General features: G+C 33.0%; 1 protein-coding gene across 2 annotated transcripts; it reads right to left on the reverse strand.

The window, feature by feature from the left end:
• Positions 1-892: 892 nt before the first annotated feature.
• LOC106796618 (gibberellin 2-beta-dioxygenase 8) lies at positions 893-6,846 on the reverse strand. Of its 2 annotated transcripts, XM_041010985.1 has the most exons (5): positions 6,412-6,846; positions 6,253-6,319; positions 5,239-5,699; positions 3,338-3,659; positions 893-1,234 (listed from the first exon to the last, which is right to left on the reverse strand). In XM_041010985.1, exons 2-5 carry the CDS (start codon positions 6,277-6,279, stop codon positions 1,004-1,006), a joined length of 1,041 nt encoding a protein of 346 aa, XP_040866919.1. In that variant the 5' UTR covers positions 6,280-6,319; positions 6,412-6,846; the 3' UTR covers positions 893-1,003. The 2 variants fall into 2 exon arrangements, with proteins under 2 accessions (XP_040866919.1, XP_014624977.1); XM_014769491.2 differs by lacking the exon at positions 6,253-6,319 and having other exon boundaries at positions 894-1,234; positions 6,412-6,844.
• Between the last annotated feature and the right edge of the window lie 13,072 nt (positions 6,847-19,918).

A 19,918-nucleotide genomic window follows, 5' to 3' on the forward strand; every position in this document is an offset into this window, starting at 1 on the left:
GTGAATTACATTCATCACACAGTTGGTTCCTCCTTTTCCTTAAATGAAACAACTTGCAAATTTGAATTTATGTTTTTGGTGCTTGTTGTTGTTAGTGGCTCATGACTCATCCTTTCTCCAGCATAGTCGTGAGTTCTGCTACACTTAGAAAAACAAGTCTTTTGCATATTAGTGTTCATTTATTTTTCTACCATTGCAAATGTTTGAAACTCCTTTTCTTTTCTCTGGTTGCCTTGCTAAGGTAAAACTCATTGTTGATGACTAGTTCCTTTTTGTCAATCTGATCTTTTCCCGTAGATGTGTCATGACAATGTCTTATTACATTGATGCATGACTTTTTTCTTCACAGCTTCTGGTGTGTGGTTCTTGACAGTGTAGACATGTTTGTTTATACTATTGTCTTTTGCACTGTATCCTCTGATGATCCTTAAGTCATGTGTAGCTTCTTGACTTAAATATTACCTCTAGAATCATACTTCTAGTCATATGAAGCTTTTGATATCTACACTTTAACATATAATTCATGATTGTCCTTATATGCTTCTGGTTTCTTGCTTTTGAAGTTAGACAATCTTTAGATTTAAGAAACCTTCACCGCAGACCAATGCTTCACATCTTTCTCCATATATACTTCTTGAATAAGTTCTGTCTCTTTGAAAACACTCCAAGCGAACCATTAATAGGATATAAGTCTAAAAGACTTAGAATTTACTTCTTAAAAGTTTGTTGTCATTAAAACATCTATTTCAAAAAAAGATTCTATTTCAACACCCTCACCGTTGTGCTTCGAGGCAATAATGGAAGATCAACTCCGCAACCACCCTCTCACTAAATTTGGTAGAACGGTTCTCATTTGATAAAATAATATTTAAAATATTAATTTATTTAACTCAAAAACTCATGAGCTATGTTACAAAACAAGAGTACACACAAAAGAAAATGTTACAAAATAAGACAGATATGATTACTTTAAGTTTACACAGATATAGGTATATATATACTTCTACAGAAGAAATCTAGAGAGCCCCTCTTTATCCCCTGTTTGCTTGACATCTTTCTCAGTCTGTTGTCTAAACTCCCTCGAAGTGAATTTCCTGTACGTAGCTGGCTTGATGTGGCTTTCTATAAGTGCATCTTCGGAGGGGCAATAAAAAAAAGCCATAGAAAACCTCTCTACTTTCTCGGCAGCAACCACTCGGTGTTTTATGCTTTTATAAACACCATTGCTGAATGCCTACACATTTTAGAAAAAAGCTTTTTGATTGGAGTCCAATAAAGGGAGGGTTTACTCAATTTTTTTCCTAAAACTTTTTCAAATTTTTGTTTTTAGTACTTAATATAAATTTTGATCAATTAAAGTCGTCACTGGAGCAATTGAAAAGACAAACATAAAAAAGTTATACATGATTATTGGACTGTTGTTATGTCGTTATTACTTAACAACAAAGATTGAAGGTGTTAACAAAAAAAAAAACTTAAGACTAAAATTAAAAATTTGAAAAAGTATAAAGACACAAACACATAAAAAAATACTTTGGAAAAATAAGCTAAAACAGTTTAATGCCTGTTATAAATCAAGCTTTTATGCAATAAAAGAAAGAAATCATGTTTTTATCTTAAACCTGATCATATTTTTAAGCCTTTTTGGTCCATTGAGATTTTGAAGCAAAGTTGGTCGGTTTGAAGTATTCGGACCGCTTATTGAAAAGCTTGCATACTGAAAGCATTTTAGATAGTTTCTTCTTTTTTCACTAGTTGAATAGCTTGATTGTTCGGTTAATAGGTTTTCTTAGTAGTTTATAATATTTTTTGAGACTACTTAAAATATTAACTTCTAGTTTTGAATTTTTTATATTATTTTTTTGTCCTTAATTATTTATTAAAATTTTTTTAATCTTTTTCATTTAACTATTTAAGGAAATTTTTATTATTATTTTTATTCTTTATGAAATTTTACATTTTCAATTATTTCAACACATAATTTCACCAAACACATATGCTTCAATAAGATAAGATAGGGAAAATGATAATTAGTATGAATTTGATAGCATGAATGTTGTGCACTAAGGAATCTAGATGATTTCCCTTATTTTATTTATGCTTAATTATAATTAAAGGTTTAATTGGATCCCTCAATTATTAAAAAATTTAATAAAGTCATATAATTATTTAAAAATACTATAATCATATCATTTTTGTCAACTTCGTGTGTTTGATTAACAAAAGTTGTGTAAATAAATATTTTTGCATTGGTTGTATTGTGAATCAATATAAAAATATTTATTTACATCGGCTACAAATTTTAACAAGGATGTCATTTTACATCGGTTGTATTGACAACTGATATAAAATTGTCTTTTAATTTACATTGGTTATATTAATAACTGATATAAAAATATTTATTTGCATAAGTCACAAACCTTAACAAAGATATCATTTTTATATCAGTTTTATGAACAATTAATATGAAAATATCTTGTTTTACTAAAATAATGTAAAAATATTTATTTTCGTTAATCAAACTAACAATTGATAGAAATGATAGAATTTTAGTGTTTTTAAATAATTAGGGGACTTGATTGGACTTTTTTAAAATTGAGGATCCAACTTTTAATTTAATTAGGAAACAATTGTATAATTAAGCGATTTTTAAATCTTAGCCAATAAAACTAAACAAGTAGGATGCGTGTGTTTTCATACTACTAATCTTCATACCATATAACAATATTCATAAGATAGTTTTTTCACTTTCAACTAATTTCTAATTAATTTTTCAGCTTCTAATTAATTTTTTTCGACTAATTTTATCAAACATAACATATATTAATATTCTAACAATGGGCTTGAATTTCCAGTAGGAATGTTTCAACGGTATATGTTTGAAAGTAAAATTAATTTATATCATGTTTAATTACCTCAGAAAAATATGTTCGAAAGTTTTTTTTTTAAATTCAGATTTGGAAAACAAAATTTAGATACTTTTACAAAACTCAGTTTATAAATTTAAGTTTAATCCAAACTTATATTTATAAACTCTATTCCAAACATACACTAAATAGTCATCGTTCATTTTGAAAATCGAAATATTCCTTCTTTTTTATCTGTCAGAAAATAATATTAGGAGAAGAACCGCTGAATTAGGAAAATAGGTATAACTTACAAATTTAGCATATTCTGAGTTTTAAATTCTCTTATAACATTTTAAAGATATATTATTAAATACATTTACTTTCTTTATTTAATTATTTCTTTATTAAGTATTAGGAAGACAAATAAGAAGATAATATTGTATGCAAATATAGCATCAATTACTCTAAAATAAATGAAGAGATTTCACCTGAAAGAAGTCACCAATATTAACAACTAGAGCTTGTGGGTTAGGTTTGACACCAACCCATTTTCCATCTTTCATCAATTGCAATCCCCCAACCTGGTCCTGATGTACGATGGTAAGAAAACTTGTATCACTGTGAGGCAACAGGCCATGCACCTTTGACGATATAGGGCATGGAGGATATCTATTCAGTCGAATGTACGAACTCTTTGGCAAGCAATTTTCACGGAAATAGTTGGATTTCGTATTCAATTTGTAGGCTAGTACTTCTGCCAAGCTTTCAGCAAGGGGGAACATTCTTGTTGCAAAAGATTCAAGGCTTGATCTAAATTAAAAAAAAAAAAAGTACTTGTATAAATTAGGGTTAAGGTAAAACACATAAAGCATGGTAACACAATGAAGGCAAATGAAAGCATATATGGCCACAAAGAATAGCGATGCTTTGGGTTTTAGAGTAGTGATGCGTTTCTTTCTTCATTTTTTTTTCTCACTTCCTGAATTTTCTATCCCTTTCCACGTTTCACTAACCCTCCTAATTTTAGTTATCTTTTTACAAGTGCTGTTTAAATTTGAGCATTTTGTAAAAAGAAAATGTAAAAAGAAAATGAAGATGTATGATCACGAGTTAGGTTGCAGAGGCACCCAATAATGTACTGGCACTGGCGCTGTTTGATAGTCATAATAAGTTAAAACATGTATTCCCCAGTACTCCCAAGTAAACTAAGATTCATTTGTAAAAGGGATCGAATGGTAAATAAAATAATTAAATATTGGAGGATATACGCAAATAAATAAACAAAAAGATTAAGAAGAGGTGACATCCCGTTATTAACTGTCCTTTTAAATTTTGTTGCAAATTAATTCTTAGTTTAAATATATATTTTTTTACTCAACAGATGTGACTCAATCAACAACACGTATTGAGTTTTTAGAAAATAATCTGAATTCAATTCTTATAGAATACATCATTGCAAAGATACTCATGGGTTGATATTGGTCTTTAACCCAGTTGTTGAGAGAAACATGTGATTTCTGACTTATAACCAAAAAAAAAAAAACATCCTTAGAGAGAGACTATGAACTTTAATGATTAAGCTCCAAATTGAAAATTAATTAATTTCTTATCAAGCTCAAAAAATCAAATTTTGTAAGAATATGTACCTTGAGGTTTCACTAGGAATTTAAAGATCTTAATTATGGTGATTAAAAAAAAATGTTTTTCCTCCTTTAAATTTGGGGTAGGCTTGTTTTTATCCCTCAAATATAAAATTAGTCATGTTTAATTCTTGTAATTTGAAAAAAAGAAAAGTTTGTTTTAATTTCTCTGCCTAAATATTGTTAGGGATTTCACTTACTTAGTTATCAAATTACAAGTTCTTTTTATATGAAAACTTACTTTAATTTTGCATTCTTATCATCAAACATTCTACCATATATCTATTTTTCTTTCAAAATATATATCAAACACTCTACTTACATGAAAACTTACTTTGATATTTTAGTCCTTGTAATAATATGAAAAAAAAGTCTGTTTTAGTCCTTGTCTAAATGTTGTTAGAGATTTCATTTAATTAGTTAACAAATTACAAGTCACTTACATGAAAACCTATTTTAATTTTACTTTCTTATCTTCAAACACTTTACCATACCATATATGAATTTTCCTTAAAGTATTCATTATAGCAGTGTTTGGGAAGAAAAAAAATTGAACAGAGAAACCAAAAAACTTATTATTTTAAAACTACAGTTACTAAAAACAAATATTTAGGCTACTAAAAACATATTAAAGTTCAAAATCTTCTTCTAATTCCTCGAAAATCTCATTGCAACATGTTGTTGCATCCCAGTGTTTTTAAACGTGTATATAGTGCCAAAAACATGAATAATGAAGATGCGCTGCCTACCTCAGACTTTGGTGTTGGTCCATCCATGAGATATCTGAGGCATAAAAATGAAAGGCTTCTGACCATGACAATTGTCTCAGATTGGTAGCATATGGATTCCCCCACCTGTAAGTTTTGGCAGATAAACTAGAAAAATTAAATTTTTCAGACTTATTCAAAAAAGGTTGATAGAACAATTTCTTTTGTTCAAATTCAAGGCTTTTCAGCAGCTCCTGTGAAATCCCATGATTAACGACTTGGAAAAAACCCCATTTACTAGCAGCTTCTGCAATTTCTTTCATGCATTTGTCTCTCTCGCCATTGAACTGGCCAAGATCGATCACTGGTAGTTCACATGATCTCTCCACCAAAGAGGAGTACTCATTCTTTGAATCATCAAGGTGGTTTAGAACAAGGGTCTTGTAGGTCTCGAGGAATGGAGGTTCATAATCCATTTGAGAGTTGTATGAAAATAACACAAGCTTCAATCATGTGAAAATAAATCAATCATTCGGTATATGTATCACAAATTATATATATTGATAAGAATTACAAATTAAAATCAGCAAACTCTTAATTTCGTTTAATTAATATGTGAAAACATTTATGAGCTAAGCTTAACGTGAATTAATCTTTTTTTAATCCATATAAATTGAACACAATACCATAAATTTATAACATTCATATATTCTACTCAATCAACTGAACTAAAACCACTGATAACTAATTTTAATAAAATGATCATTTATTTTTACCAATTTCACAGAAAAACTTTTGACTAAGAAAATTTAACTTAATTGGTTGAGCATGTGTGAATTGCTATAAACTACTAGTTATGAACATAAATATGTTTATAATAACTTATGCATGTGTGTCCAATGTTTTCTCTGTAATAAACAAAGCAGAAGGTTCATGAATTTTATGCTAAACTCGGGCTGAAATTGTTCCCAGTATATATATAGTGCTAGCAGCTAGCTACCTCTCTTGCCCTAATTTCTATGCTACATATATATACGCAAAGATCTGGAGTTTTACCCATATACTTAGATTTGAGGGAAACATGTCTATTAGTTGTTCTCGTTGATTGCTCCAGATATGCTATCTAATTAAATATTGAACCATCAGCCTAAAACGCTACATAGACATATTATAAGATAATGATATATAATAGAAAATTATGGATCAATATTTCACCTTTTGCTTTGCTTGAATATGATTATGGAATTTCAACCGACTTCACATGCAGCTTTCAAATGCTACCTCAAACTAAGGAATCTGGGGAAAATTAAGAAGGTACAGCATAAAAAAAAGAGACGGATCCTTTGGTGGCTATAGTAAGGATTTGATTTATTCTAATTTATAAAGTAGCTAGAAGAAAGTTTTCTAGTTTTGGGATCAAATTCAAGACATGGGAGGAGTCAACTGTGACAAAGAAGAAGAGTAGTGGATTATAGTTTATATTACTTTAAGATATTGGTGGTTTGCACACATATTTATAGGCAGCAATAATCCAGGAAGCATGGAATAGCACTACGCGATTATGTATATGGCTAAAGCAAAGAACACGCGGCCAAGCATAGCATCAGAGAAAGAGGGGACAAACGCATGCTACCACAACTACTACAAATATACAAAATCAGTTTTTGACTTGTTGCCGCCAAATCAATGTCTAAAATGGATAAAAGCGTTGAGTGGATACGCCACCAATCAAATTTCACACCATATCCATAAAATTGTTGTATTTACACATTGAAATATTTATTACTATTATTCGAATGACATTATTTTAATATGTAATTGTGCCGGCTACGAGTCACCTTTAGATATATAATAGTTCGAAGATAGCCTATGATTAGAATATTTAAAAAGTATTCTATTCTTCTAGAGTTTCTGAAGGATACTAATACTTGATACAGGATGATAGATGACTTCCTATTATCATAGGGTTAGCTTTTTGTATCACAAAAGAAGATAAAAATTGATCTTGTATCGTGGGAGGAACATCCTTTCTGTTGGGATCCCTCCTTAATTGGAGAGGTTCTAGAAAATTTTAGAACTTTCTGGAAAAGTGTAGAATTTTCTAGAACGTTCTGGAGAACTCTAAAGTAGTGTAAAGCTCTCTAGAAGCTTGTGGAAGAATGTGGAAACCTCTGAAATATTCTGGAGATGTATGGAACCTTCTAAAATCTTATGGAAGAGTATGGAAGGAAGTAGAAGAGTGTAGAGATTCCTAGAATGTGTGGAGCATTCTAGAGAATTAATCTCCACCCTAGGATACAAGTAATCTCCACCATTCATTGTGGAGGTGGAGTAGTATAAATAAGGGTAGGAGCCTTCATTCCTACCCATCCAAGACAAAGAGTGAATCAACTTCTTAGAGTGAGAAAGAGCCTCTTTGAGAGAGAAGATAAATAGCTTGGGAAGTCTCTATCCTCAAGCTTGAGTGAGCCACCATAGAGTGAGTCAATTTTGTAAACACATCCTTGTAACCCTACTATCACTTTGTATAGTGGAAGAATCTCCATATTGGAGAATTATAATCGTGTGCTCCTATTACTACCTTTAATTACTAAGTGTCTATCTTAACTTCATGAAGCAGGAAAGTTCGAGTTTTTCCAACACTTTTGTGACATTGTTGGTTGGCTCTTTAGTGTTCAGTTGTTAAGGGTACACATCATGTGTTGGGGTACTCAATTCTAGATCAAGTTGAACAATCTAAAGGGTTTGCTTATAAAGGAATAGACCTAAAAGAGTCAACTAGGAGGTCGACCCAAAGGAGTTAACTAGGAGGTCAGTCAAGACCTTGACCTAAAGGAGACAACCATGAGGTAAGCTCAAGAGGTTGGCATATAAGAGTCAACCAAGAGGTTGGTTAAAAGGCTCAGCACAAATTAAAAAGTCAACAAGAGGTCGATGAAAGAACTCAACTTAAAAGAATAAACTAAAAGGTCGACCGAAGAGCTCAACCCAAAGGTGCCAACCTTGAGCTCGACCAAAAGACCTCAAAATTAAGGCACACAAAACCCTCTAATCTTAAGCAAAACTAGGCGGATGAAGATAACATTCATGTTATCATTGACACGAAGGTTGACCTAAAGAAGTTTGAGAGCACATAGTTCTCCAAGTGCAAGTTGAATAGGCACATAAGCATAAAATCCAATTTAAACGTGCATTTTATGGTAGAGAGGTCACAAATTTTGAAAATATAAGTTTTATTATAAACCATGCAATTGCACTTGGGGTTGGAACTAAGAGATGACAAAGATAAGGGCAAAACACAGGTAGCTAAGGGAGTAACAAGGGGAGGGTAAGACTGAAGATGGAGAGGGTTGGAAGAAAGTGCACCATCGAAGATATGATAGAAGGAGACAGGTATCTTACTTTTTTACTAATTTCCCAAAAAAAAAACATTTGCCAAACACAGTTTTGGAGTACTTTCAGGAGATATGGAAAGATCAAGGAGGTGTTCTTGGCGATGAAAAGAAATCGATGGGGAGAAGATATGGTTTTTTCTGATACTTTAGTCTACAAAATCCACATCACTTGGAGAAGGAGTAAGATAAGATTTGCATAGGCAATTAGAAGATGCACATAAATTTGCCTAGGTTCAACAGGAACTCAGTTATTGAAGAGCAACAAAGACCACTAGAAGAAGAAAAAGGGAAATTCCAAGAACATAAAGAAAATCAACTTAGAGTACAAAGATTAATCCATACTCAAGAAGAGGAGAAAGAACAACAACAATCCTTGCAAAAGTCAAATACAAGTATAGTGTGGAAACAAAAGAATCATCAAGGAAGAGTATGGAAAGAAAAATGAGGGAGAAACACAAAAACAGAGGGGGAAGATGGATGGAAAGGGAAAAGAATCAACGTGGAAGTAGGGTATAACAAATGGCTTGAGGACTATTGGGTGGGTATTCTCTCAAACTGGAAGATGTTTGACAAGGTAAAATATATCTATATAATGGATGGTCTGGAGGAAGTGAAAATGAGATACTTGGCGGGAGACTTGATTTTCATATCAAGCAGAAAGGGTACAAGAATTAACAGAAATAGAAGATGAAACTTTTTTTATCGGTGTTCAAATCAATACAAAGGTGGGAGGAAGATATGATGTCTACGAATAAATTGGCCTGGATTAACTATTATGGGATCCCTTTATCAACCTGGGAGAATGATTGCTTTTCGAAGATAATATCTAGGGTTGGAAAGCTCATGGACATAGTTGAGGAGACAAAGAGCTTCATGAGGGTGGATCGTGCTCGAGCATTGATATATACCTCGACTCCCCCATCTAATCATAGTTTTGAACAAGGTTATGATAAATGGCAAGATCCATCAAGTGAGAATGGTGGAGGGACATACTATAATGATTAATATAGAAGGTAGCAACTCAGAGGAGGAAGACGCACATTCAAATAAGAGCGAGCTAGGAATTGAGATATGGTCATGTTCGTTGAAGTTCTCTTTAGAAGACATACCAGAAGCATGTCACAAGGGAGGTGATGAGTGCCAATTACCGATGACTGAAAAACATGCCAAAAAATTGAAACGGATGAAGAGACAATGCAAAATCTTTTGGTTATTAACCAGGAGTGTCAAAGTACCTACCACACAAAACCAATGGGGTCTTGTAACATCAAAGATACACATGTGACTAAAAAGACAAAAGAAAGTGTAGAAAAGGTTGGAGGTCAGGAAGAGTTGACCGAATTACACCAATATAAGGGGAAAGTACAGAGAAAGATATACAGTATTATATAGGGAGGCACTAAGGCAGAGGCTTCTAAGGGATAAGAAGAAAAATTAAGGCATCTGACGAGACAACCAATGGCAAGGAAAAAGACAAAATGGATCCAGAAGTTTTGAACGAGAAAAGTAGGTACTTCCCAAAATTGTCCATTACAACAATCAACCCACTAAGAGAAGAAGATTCTGGACCCAAAGCCCACTCACACAAAAATAGCAATAAAAAGGTTATTTTTACCAAGGCAAAAGGTAGTGTTGGATTAGGCCCAATGTGTGAAAAAAAAACAAGATGTTATGGGTCAAAATGAGATTAATATAATAATCTCTAATAGGTTTGATGTTTTTTGGCGGAACGGCCCAGGAATGTCAACAGTAAGCAAAGGCTCTCACAAAAGTAGGCCTTTGAACAACAATGTGTTGATGAAGGGAGATTGTGAGACTCTAAATGAAGGCAACCAAAACGAATGCACAGAGAAAGATAAGTTTTTAGATTTTAATGCAAATGTTGGTTGTAAGGGTCCTATCTTATTTGTTAGATCAAATAAGTCCTTTAGGAAGTCCACAATCAAGGAAACAAGTCAACAATCAAATAACATAACAAGGAATAAGTCTAAAACATTACTAGAGGAAGGAGGTTCTCTTAGTAATTCAATTCAAGATGATCACATTAGGACTTGCAATAAAAACTTCTGGCTACAAAATGATGAAGAAGACATGGGAAAGATGTTGAAGATGGGATTATCCATGGAAGTATCTATAGGTGCTAATGGTGAGGATATGATTCAACGTATAACAAAAATGGAAAAAAGAGATGTAGAGTAGGAAAAAAAGCTAATTATGGTAAGGGAAAGGAGAAGGATGGCACCCATGAAAAGTTTTTATGAAGCTAATTACTTTCAATACAAGATTTCTTAGAGGGAGACTTGAGGTGAAGGAGGTGATTAAAAGAGAGGAAATTTAATTAATTTTCTTAAAAAAAATAAAAAAGGAGCTATGTTATTCATTGTGGGGTGATTATGAGGTATTGTGGGAAGTGTCACCATCAAATAATAGAGTTGAAGGTTTACTTTGTTTGGGGAGGAGGAGGTAAAGCAAGTTAGATGGGAATGTGAAGGATCAAAGAGCCCCGACCTAAATTGATTTAACTTCATTTTCATTAAGGAGTTTTGGGAGATTATAAAAGAAGATGTCTTAAGATTTTTGAAGGAATTCCATAGAAATAGAATCTTACCTAGAGGTACTAATTCATCATTTATAGCTTTGATTGCAAAATTTGATAATCCTCAATCTCTAGATAACATTAGGCCTATTTCTTTGGTGGGACGCTTGTATAAGATCTTCTCAAAGACTCTAGCAAATAAAATGAGAAAGGTTATTGGGAAGGTGATTGACCATTTCCAAAGTGCTTTTGTCAAAGGGAGACAACTCCTCCATAGTGTGATAGTTACAAATGAGGTTGTGGACAAAGCAAAAATAAGGAAAATGCCTTGCTTGTTTTTTAAAGTAGACTTTAAGAAAGCGTATGATTGCATATCTTGGGAATTCTTACTTTACATGTTGCAGAGGTTGGGATTTCATCAAAGGTGGATTAATTGGATCAAATGATGTCTTGAATATTCTTGGACTTTGGTGTTTGTGAATGGAAGTCCAAACTAAGAGTTTAAGTGCTACAAGGGCCTTCGTCAAAGAGATCCTTTGGTTCTTTTCCTCTTCCTAGTGGTAAGCGAAGGTTTGAGTAGTTTAATGCGAGAAGCCAAAACCAAGTATTTGTAGATGGGTTATAAGATGGGGGAGGGGGGATGTGTCATAAGCATGCTACAATATGTTGATGATACTATCTTTTTGGGGGAATCAAATGAGGATAATGTGTTCATTATTAAAACAATATTGAGAATGTTTGAACTAGCATTTTGGGTTGAAGGTAAACTTCTTGAGTTGTTTTGGAGCAATTGGAGTGGATGGTGGAGTGGTGGATAGATATGCCAATTTGTTAAATTGCAAGACTTTTTCCCTACCATTTGTATATCTTGGATTGCTTATTGGGGGAAATTCGAGAAGGGTGGACATGTGGCAACCAATAGTAGACAAATTTTCTAAAATGTTGTCTATATGGAAACAAAAGAATATGTCCTTTGGGGGAAGACTTTGTTTGATAAATTATGTCTTGACATCACTACCCCTTTGTTATCTTTTTTTCTTCAAGATGACTAAAGAGGTTTGGAGGGAACTTGTAGGCGTACAAAAGAGATTCTTGTGGGGAAGAAATGAGGAAAATAAAAAGTTGGGTTGGGTGAGTTGGAATGACATTTGCAAGAGTAATAAGATAGGAGGACTTGGTGTAAAAAACATGAATGCTTTCAATATTGCTTTATTGTGGAAAGGGAGGTGAAATTTATTCCATCATGGGGATAGCTTATGTGGTGTGGTCCTTTTTCAAAATATGAGGGTTGGCAAGGCATTGTGAGGGAGGGTGAGCTTTTGCGGGAATCAAATTGGTGGCAGGATTTGAAACTAGCTTGTGGATAAGGGAGTAAAGAGAAATGGTTTGAAGAGGGCTTTAAGTGGAAAGTTGGGGAGGGTGACAAAATTAGGTTTTGGCTAGATAAATGGGTGCATGGGACAAACTTGGTAACTTTGTTTCCAAGATTGTTTCTCATTCAGAAGAAAAAGAGAAGGCTATATGTAAAATGGGTTTTTGGAAGGAGGACAATTGGGTATGGGATGTGAGATGGAGGAGAGAGGCATTTAAGTGGGAGAAGGTTTTGATTAAAAATTTTAATCTTGTTTTGAATTCTATCCAGGTTTGTAAACACACTACGGATACATGGTTTTGGAAATTTTGCTCTATTGAAGAGTATAGCACAAACTCAGCCTATGGCATCCTGTCACAGGACGGTGGATTGGACTCATCAAATGAAATATTCTCCTTGGTTTGAAGCATCAAGATTCCTAGCAAAGTTACTTTTATTATAAGGAGAGCTTTGCTAAATCATCTTCCAAATAGGGATAATTTGCACTGTCGTAATAATGTTGTGGAAATTTTGGAATCATCTTGTTGTTTATGTAATCAACAAAGGGAGACTTTGGACCATCTATTTTTATCTTATGAATTTGTTTTGAAAGTCTAGAAGATGTGTTACTATTGGATATCTCCTTCTTTGTCAATTGCATTACATGGAAACATGGAAGGACATTTGAAGCAAATGTTAGAAGCAACTGGATCGAAAGCAAAACAGGAAATAGTACAAGTACTTTAGTGTGCAATTATCTATGGTATCTAGAAACATAGAAATAGAATCCTTTTTGAAAATTTTGAATTGGATGTTCTGGCTTTGTCTCAGCATATAGAATTAGTTATGCACTAACTATTTTCTGTTATGACAATTAAAAGTAGTTATCGTTAGTTGTATTTTCTGTTAGTTAGATTGGCGCCCAAAACTGATTGTATATAAACTGAAACACATGTATTCACCATTCATTTCTTTCAATGAGATTCATTCAATCCATTTGATTAGTTGTTGCTTTCTTTGCAAGCTTTTGCTTATTTCTCTATTAGTTCATGTTCATCATGAACTTTATGATGGTATCAAAGCTCTTCACTTGAAGAGCTCTGTTGTGCATCCTCTTATTTTATTTTCCTTTTGATTGAATCATTTTTGCTTCCTTTTCATCTTTGATCATCATGAGTGAGAGTCAAAATACTTAACAAGATCCATCCCAAAATGTTCATAGCCCCTACTACTTACACCCTAGTGAGAATCTAGCTACACCATTGGTTTCACCTGTTCTTAATCCCATAAATTACAATTCGTGGAGCAGGTTGATGCTCATTGCATTAAGTGCAAAGAATAAAGTAGATTTTGTTAGTGGAACGATTTGCAAGCCTGCATCAAATCATGCATTGTTTCCAATGTGGAAGAGATGCAATAATATAGTGGTTTCATAGTTAGTGCATTCTGTGTCAACTTCAATTAGACAAAGCATTTTGTGGCTTGACGATGTAGAAGACATTTGGAAAGATTTGAAGTCACAATACTCGTAGGGAGATTTGATGAGGATCTCTAATTTGCAACAAGAATTAGCATCAATCAAACAAGGTGATTCTTCCATTACATAATACTTTACAAAATTATGTGTAATATGGGACGAATTAGAAAGCTATAGAACATATCCTTTTTATGTTTGTGCAACTAAATGTACTTGCAATGTACTTACTAATATAATGCAAATAAAAATCCAAGACTAGGTTATGCAATTTCTTAAAGGATTAAACAAGAAATACTCTAATTTTAGATCTAATATTTTGATGATGAATCCCTTACCTGCCATAAGCAAGGTGTTTTCCTATATGGTGCAACAAAAGAGGCAATCTCTAAATTTGAACATGCTTAATAGTGTGATTAATGCAGCTAGCACATCATCTAACTCAATTTCATGTAGCTCCTATGGAAAGGACAACCACACAGTTGAGAATTGCTATAAGAAAAATGGATTTCCTTCAAATTTCTCATCTGCTAGGGTAGGTAGAACCTTATTTGGCAGTGGTAGAGGTAATGGAGGTAGAAATGGAAAAATATGCACACACTATGGCATAACAGGTCACACAATATAAGAGTGCTATAAAAATCATGGCATCAATTATACAAGCCTTCTGAAGGTGCAAATATAAATAACAGTAGTAGAAAATGAAACCAATGATAATTAAAAGTCAGATAATCAGTCTAGTGGCTTTGGAATGATGATTACAGCTCAACAATACCAGACTTTGATGAGTTTGCTTCAACAACAATTCCCTCAAAGAGGTACTTCTACTTTTATTAATCAAATAGGTACTTTTTCACCCAACTTGCAAAGTACTATAGGTATTATTATACCATTTACTTGCACCATAAGCAAACATGATCAACACACTTGGATCCTAGATTTAGGTGCAATTGATCATGTTTTTTTTCCTAAGTTTATTCACCTTATACACAAAGATCGCACCTATTACTATTCAATTATCAAATGGTCAACAAATTCTTGCTACTCATTCAAGCATAGTCAAATTAAATGAAGCTTTAATCCTGAACAATGTCCTTTACATGCCTAGTTTTACTTTCAATTTGGTTTCAGTCTCCAAACTGGTTTCTTCTTTAAACTGCACTTTAATATTTTGTGCTAGCAAGTGTCTTATTCATGACAACAGCAAACGGATGATGATTGGTATGGTTGATGTTGAAGGTCGCTTGCACAAATTCAAATCAAAGATCCAATATAATTTTGTTGCCTATCCAAGTATAGCTGTTATTTCTTGTGGCATTATAGGCTTGGCCATCCCTCTCATGATAGGTTGTTTCTTCTCAAGCAACAATATCCTATTTTGAATGTTGATAAAACTTTTGTATTTGATGCTTGTCACAAAGCTAAACAGCAATTATCATGCTTCAGTTCCATTTGCTCTCTTGCATGTTGACATTTGGGGTCCTTGTGCTATAACTTCATTGTATGGTCATAAATATTTTCTTACTATTATAGATGACAATACACAAATTTTTTGGGTTTTTCCCATGATTTCAAAAGTTGAAACTCAGACACAACTAAAGTCCTTTGTTGCTTATGTTGAGAGACAATTTAAGACTAAAGTTAAAGCCATCAGATCAGATAATGGTTCTGAATTCATAATGAGTCAATTTTATGCATCTACATGAATTGTTCACCAAACATCCTATGTAGAAACCCCATAATAAAATGGGATAGTGGAGAGGAAACATCAGCATTTGTTGAATGTTACTCGTGCATTACTGTTTCAATCCCATCTAGCTCCTCTTTTCTAGTCATATGCATTTATACATGCTGCTAGCCTTATTTATTGTTTACCTAGACCATTTCTTGATAATGTGACTTCTTATCAAAAGTTTTATAATGAGCCATTTGATATTGATTCTCTGAAAGTTTTTGGTTGTCTTTGCTACACTAGTACATTAACCTCTAACATAAAAAAACTAGACCCTCGAGCCATGCCTTGCATATTTCTTGGTCACAAACCACATAAGAAAGGATATGTCACCTTTAATTTGCACACTCGTGGCATTGAAATTTCTAGACATGTGATCTTTTATGAAAATTGTTTTCCTTATTCTGCCCCATCAATATCGGATTCTACACAACCCTTTAGCTTAGCTCATCCATCAATAGTCACTCATGATTATCCTATTATGCCTTCATCAAGTGCACCTGTTGTTTATATTTCTAATGACTCTCTTTCAAGTTATTCACCTATTCATGAGTCTTCAAGTACTTCCTCATATTTGGTTCCCTTTGATCCTCCTCTTCAAAGGTCTAAAAGACAAATTCTAGGGCCACAAAAGTTTCATGACTTTCACATCAAGTATACATCAGTTGCTACCACTCATCAACCAAGTATTAGATATCCTTCATCCTTAGTTTTATCTTATGACAAATTGTCACCATCTTATCATAGTTTTATCCTATCCATTACTACTTAAACTAAGCCTAAGATTTATACTGAGGCTGCCAAGTCTGATCAATGGGTCAAGACTATGCAAGATGAAATTGCAGCATTTGAAAGAAATCATACTTGGGTTGTCACTGACTTACCTCCAAACAAAACTGCCATTGGGTGTCGTTGGATTTATAAATCAAGCATCATGCTTATGGTTCTATAGAAAGGTACAAAGCTCGCCTTGTTGCTAAAGGCTACAATCAAGTTGAGGGCTAAGGTTACTTGGATACATTTTCTCCTATTGCTAAAATAACCACAGTACGGTTTCTGCTTGCACTTGCCTCGATCAATAATTGACATCTTAAATAGCTAGATGTCAATAATGATTTTTTGCATGGAGATTTAAATGAAGAAGTCTATATGATCATGCCTCTTAGATTACCAGCATCTAAAGTAGGCTAGGTCTGCAAATTGTAGAGGTCTCTTTATGGCCTTAAACAAGCCAGTCATCAATGGTATACAAGACTATCAACTTTCCTCATATCTCATTAATATAAACAATCCATCTTGGATTATTCCTTGTTCACTAAGAAACAAGATGGTTGTTTCGCTACTCTCCTTGTGTATGTTAATGATATAGTCCTCTCTGGTAACAATTTGGCAAAAATTTCCCATATCACACAACTGCTAGATGACAAATTTAAAATCAAAGATCCTGGCAATCTAAAATTCTTTCTAGGGTTTGAAGTGGCTCATAGTAGCACAGGTATCAACATTTGTTAAATGAAATATGCACTAGAGATCCTCTTTGATGCTAGAATGCTTGGTTGCAAACCTGTTTCAACCCCCATTGATTATAGTACATGACTTCATCAAAATCTAGGCATTATTTTGTTTGAAACAAATACTTCTTCATTCAAAAGACTAATTGGTCGTCGTATCTACCTTACAAACACTTGACTAGATATCACTTTTGTTGTTCAAACTCTTAGCCTATATGTTTCTCACCCTACATCAACTCATCAGCAAGCTGTTTTTTGCATCCTGTGATATATCAAAGGTGCTCCTGGTCTCAGTCTCTCATTTCCTGCTACCAGTGAAATTCAATTGAAAGCATTTAGTGACTCTGATTGGGCAGGTTTTAGTAACACTCGCAGGTCCATAACTGGTTTCTCTATCTATTTAGGCTCTTCTCTTATAACTTGGAAATCCAAAAGGCAAGCCATTGTTTCCAGAAGCTCTCCTAAAGTCGAGTATTGAGCACTTGCAGGTGCTGCTTGTGAATTGCAATGGCTCACATACTTACTGATCTATGTGTATCTTCCAAGTAAGCCTTACCCTTTTGTTATAATCGTTCAACACTCCATATTGCTGTCAACCCTGTGTTTCATGAGCGCACAAAGCACATCAAAATTAACTGCCACATTGTGTGCAAGAGATTGCTTTCAGGCTTGATCAATCTTCTTTCTATTTCTTTAGCCTATCAACTTGCCGACATATTCACCAAAGCTTTCTCTCCTATTGCTTTTTGTCTTTTGCAGCTCAAGTTGGAAATGTCTAACATACATTCCTCATATTGGGAGGGCTCTCAACATATAGAATTAGTTATGCACTAACTGTTTTCTGTTTTGACAGTTAGAAGCAGTTATAGTTAGTTGTATTTTCTAGTAGTTAGATTGGTGCCCAAAGTTGATTGTATATAATATGAAACACATGTATTCATCATTCATTTCTTTCAATGAGATTCATTCAATCCATTTGATCAATTGTTGCTTTCTTTGCAAGCTTTTACTTCTTTCTCTATTTGTTCATGTTCATCATGAACTTTATGACTTTGATTGAAACAATAAAATATCAAGCTTGGACATGGCTGAAACACAGAATATCGGGTTTTGATTGTCCATATGTACTTTGGGTAAGGAATCGTGAGGCTTGCATCCGTGGGAGTGGCTAGATGTTATGTTCGGTCAATGGTTTATCAACAATGAGGATTAATAGCTACATGATAAAACTTTGGGGTGGTCATATCACTCATATGTTGTGGTGAACTGTTGAATTTACATGGCTGGAATTGTCGATAAAAAATATACAGGGAAGTTAGGGAGGGGGTGGTGTACTATTTTGGGGGAGATCTGTGATTTTGAATCTTCACTTATGCATATAGAGGATGTATAAAGATTCAATCCCTTTGCTATAATGTGCTGTAAGAACAATACTATGCATTGTCTAGGCAAAACTTGTGCTTTTAAATTTATAATATAAAGTTTTTGTTGATTTAAAAAAAATGTGTATTTTAAGGGATTGATGTAAATGTGCATTTCAAGAAAATTTCGTTTTAATGACACTTCATCATTGCTAAAATGTACACAAATTTAAAACTTGAATTGTAAAATTAAAAAAAAAATTGAATGATAAAATTCATAAAACAATAAAAGTTAAATGATAAAATATTTATCCACCAATAAAAGTTATTGTATGATCCAATGTCCATCAATGAAAACCAAAATTTAAAACATAATATAGAAAGATATCAACAGGACACTGATTATCTACTAACCCTATCGCACATGTCTGGGGCAATGACACCGTACAAAAACCATTGGGCACCCATGTGTGTCCTGTCTATCACAAATGGTCACACCTAAATAGGACAAAATATTGCTGACAAGATCCTTGACAAAGCATCAGCGAACACTTTCATGTATCAAAACAAACACCAGCACAAACACCGACAAAATTCTACTCCGCATCAGGAAATTCTACTCCCATTCCCAATATCCGCAACAACAAAACTAAAAAAAAAACTAGAAAGCCCTGCAAAACTAAGATAAGAGGGTAGCGCCACGTTTGTCAATCGGAATGAAAGCTCAGCGCCACCAAACTCTACCTTGAAAGTTTTAAATTAATATTTTTCTATAAGATTTTTATATTGAATGATAATATAAAATTATTTAATGATTAGATAAATGCTTGATGAAAATTGAAGGGTTCTATAAGATTTATTATGACTTGGATTTAAAGAGAGAAATTATTGAAATTTTTTATTTTACGTTGAAATTTTACATTTTAATTGATTCGGATGAGTGTTGAGTAAAATAAAGTTTAATCAATTCAATTTGTATGATTGAGTATAAAAATAAAAATTTGAAGTTTTTAATAAAAATTAATGGTGAGATTAAAGTTACTCATTTTGAATATTGAGACTTGATAACATAAAAAAAATTAAAACAAAATCACAGATATTTCAAACTGAAGGAATTAAAAGTATAAATAAACTAAACTTTTATGAGACATTGCATATATAATAATTTAATCCGCGATAATATCTTAAATATTTCAAATTCAACTGTCCCAAAGTTAGAAAAATATTAAAGGGACGCTTTGTAAATAACAAAATATATTTTAACACTTTTATTATCATTAATTTATGTTAAAAAAATATTTAAAGGAGTTTATATGAATTTATAATATCCCTTACCCTGAATAGAATCAGACATATCTAATA

Source organism: Glycine max, chromosome 17, assembly GCF_000004515.6.
Source record: "Glycine max cultivar Williams 82 chromosome 17, Glycine_max_v4.0, whole genome shotgun sequence".
NCBI lineage: Eukaryota > Viridiplantae > Streptophyta > Magnoliopsida > Fabales > Fabaceae > Glycine > Glycine max.